Genomic DNA, 3,377 nt, shown 5'->3' with positions numbered 1-3,377 from the left:
GTGCAGGAAGGCCCCCGGAGTGAAGGCCGTGTTCATCCGCTGGGCTCTCTGCGGGCATCCGAACTGCTCCAGCTCAAACACCTGGGCGGGGGGGGCGAACAAGAAAATGTCTCACTGGGTCTGGCACCGTATAGATTCTCCAACAACGCCCCCCCCCCCCCCACCGCGTCGCCGGTCTGGCACCGTATAGATTCTCCAACAACGCCCCCCCCCCCCCCCCCCCAACCGCGTCGCCGGGTCTGGCACCGTATAGATTCTCCAACAACGCCCCCCCCCCCCACCACCGCGTCGCCGGGTCTGACACCGTATAGATTCTGCAACGCCCACCCCCCCCCCCAAACCCCGCTCCCCGTGTCGCCGGGTCTGACACCATATAGATTCTGCAACAAGGCCCCCCCGACCCCGCTCCCCGCGTCACCAGATCTGACACCGTACAGATTCTATAATAACTCCCTGCGTCACCAGGTCTGACACCATATAGATGCTATACTAACACCCCCCTGCCACCGGGTAGAGACCCTATAGATTCTATAACAACGCCCCATCCCTGCGAAACCGGGTCTGACACCCTATAGATTTTACACGAATGCCCCAGTGTCACCGGGTCTGGCACCGTATAGATTCTATATTAACGCCCCTTCCCCGCGTCACCAGGTCTGACACTGTATAGATTCTATAATAACCCCCCCAACGCATCACTGGGTCTGACACCGTATAGATTCTGTACTAACGCCCCAGCGTCACTGGGTCTGACACCCTATAAATTGTATACTAACGCCCCCCACCGCATCGCCGGGCCTGGCACCCTATGGATTCTATAATAACGCCCCCCCCAGGTCGCCGGGTCTGACACCATATAGATTCTGTACTAACGCCCCACGTCATCGGGTCTGACACCCTATAAATTGTATACTAACGCCGGCCCCCCAACGCATCGCGGGGCCTGGCACCCTATGGATTCTATAATAACACCCCCCACAGGTCGCCGGGTCTGACACCGTATAGAATCTATAACAACGCCCCCCCCCCCCCCAACCAACCCACCCCGGCCCGAGCGGTTTTGGGGGAGGGGGTGGGAGGTCGGGAAGACGCGACGTCCAGACCCTCGCCGTCTTCAAGCGACCCCACCCGCCCCCGGCACCGCCGCGCCCCGAGAGGGCAGCGCCCACCTTGAGGGCATCGCCCTGCAGCTCGTCGATGACGGCGCGGACGGCGTGCAGCAGGAAGGGCCAGGAGTTGATGAGGTAGATCCGGTCCATCATCACCACGACCAGGCTGTACCAGCGCTGGAAGCCGCGCGCCAGGCTGTCCTTGATGAAGAAGGTGTGGCTGAAGGCGAAGCCGTGCTGCTCGTCCCCGAAGAAGATCGGGCCCTCGCGGCCGGGGCACACCTGCAGAGGGGCATGGGCAAGCAACGAGAGAGCCGGGTCAGCCGGGGGAGGCGGGCAGAGCCGCGAACGCATCGAACCCGCCCGCCCGCCTCCGAGCCGAGGGCGACGGAACGCACCTCGCAGCTCAGGCTGCGCACGCAGGCCTGCCTCACGATGCTGAAGAGCTGCGAGCAGAGCGGGTGCTGCCGGCTGACGAACAGGACCGAGGAATCCTTGTCGCGGCTGATGAAGCCGGGGTGGCCGAGCGAGATGGACCGGCATCCCTGAAAAACACAGCCAAGAGACGCCAGTCAGTGTAGAGAGAGAGAGAGAGAGGGGGGGACTGAGAGACACCAGTCAGTGTACAGATATCTCCCTGAGAGAGAGAGAGAGAGGGGGGACTGAGAGACACAGTCAGTGTACAGATATCTCCCTGAGAGAGAGAGAGGGGGGGGGACTGAGAGACACCAGTCAGTGTACAGATATCTCCCTGAGCGAGAGAGATGGGGGACTGAGAGACACCAGTCAGTGTACAGATATCTCCCTGAGAGAGAGAGAGGGGGACTGAGAGACACCAGTCAGTGTACAGATATCTCCCTGAGAGAGAGAGAGAGAGAGAGGGGACTGAGAGACACTAGTCAGTGTACAGATATCTCCCTGAGAGAGAGAGGGGGGGGACTGAGAGACACCAGTCAGTGTACAGATATCTCCCTGAGAGAGAGAGGGGGGGGACTGAGAGACACCAGTCAGTGTACAGATATCTCCCTGAGAGAGAGAGAGAGGGGGGACTGAGAGACACCAGTCAGTGTACAGATATCTCCCTGAGAGAGAGAGGGGGACTGAGAGGCACCAGTCAGTGTACAGATATCTCCCTGAGAGAGAGAGAGAGGGGGGACTGAGAGACACCAGTCACTGTACAGATATCTCCCTGAGAGAGAGAGGGGGGGACTGAGAGACACCAGTCAGTGTACAGATATCTCCCTGAGAGAGAGAGAGAGAGGGGGGGACTGAGAGACACCAGTCAGTGTACAGATATCTCCCTGAGAGAGAGAGAGAGGGGGGGGACTGAGAGACACCAGTCAGTGTACAGATATCTCCCTGAGAGAGAGAGAGAGGGGGGGGACTGAGAGACACCAGTCAGTGTACAGATATCTCCCTGAGAGAGTGAGAGAGGGGGGACTGAGAGACACCAGTCAGTGTACAGATATCTCCCTGAGAGAGAGAGGGGACTGAGAGACACCAGTCAGTGTACAGATATCTCCTGAGAGAGAGGGGGGGGACTGAGAGACACCAGTCAGTGTACAGATATCTCCCTGAGAGAGAGGGGACTGAGAGACACCAGTCAGTGTACAGATATCTCCCTGAGAGAGAGAGGGGGGGGGGACTGAGAGACACCAGTCAGTGTACAGATATCTCCCTGAGAGTGAGAGAGAGGGGGGACTGAGAGACACCAGTCAGTGTACAGATATCTCCCTGAGAGAGAGAGAGGGGGGACTGAGAGACACCAGTCACTGTACAGATATCTCCTGAGAGAGAGAGAGAGGGGGGGGACTGAGAGACACCAGTCAGTGTACAGATATCTCCCTGAGAGAGAGAGAGAGGGGGGGACTGAGAGACACCAGTCAGTGTACAGATATCTCCCTGAGAGAGAGAGAGAGGGGGGGGACTGAGAGACACCAGTCAGTGTACAGATATCTCCCTGAGAGAGTGAGAGAGGGGGGACTGAGAGACACCAGTCAGTGTACAGATATCTCCCTGAGAGAGAGAGGGGGGGGGACTGAGAGACACCAGTCAGTGTACAGATATCTCCCTGAGAGTGAGAGAGAGGGGGGACTGAGAGACACCAGTCAGTGTACAGATATCTCCCTGAGAGAGAGAGAGAGGGGGGACTGAGAGACACCAGTCAGTGTACAGATATCTCCCTGAGAGAGAGAGAGAGGGGGGACTGAGAGACACCAGTCAGTGTACAGATATCTCCCTGAGAGAGAGAGGGGGGACTGAGAGACA

General features: G+C 58.5%; 1 protein-coding gene across 1 annotated transcript; it reads right to left on the bottom strand.

Annotated features, from left to right (window-relative positions):
* Positions 1 to 3: 3 nt before the first annotated feature.
* flcn (folliculin) lies at positions 4 to 1,654 on the bottom strand (the record flags this gene model as incomplete). Its single annotated transcript, XM_059644365.1, has 3 exons — positions 4 to 81; positions 1,170 to 1,391; positions 1,508 to 1,654. Coding segments are annotated over 3 exons (447 nt in total), but the record flags the coding sequence as incomplete, so codon positions are not given.
* Between the last annotated feature and the right edge of the window lie 1,723 nt (positions 1,655 to 3,377).

Source organism: Stegostoma tigrinum, unplaced genomic scaffold (assembly GCF_030684315.1).
Source record: "Stegostoma tigrinum isolate sSteTig4 unplaced genomic scaffold, sSteTig4.hap1 scaffold_762, whole genome shotgun sequence".
Classification (NCBI taxonomy): Eukaryota; Metazoa; Chordata; class Chondrichthyes; order Orectolobiformes; family Stegostomatidae; genus Stegostoma; species Stegostoma tigrinum.
The sequence above is the reverse complement of the archived record's forward strand: the minus strand, read 5'-3'. Positions and strand labels throughout refer to the sequence as shown.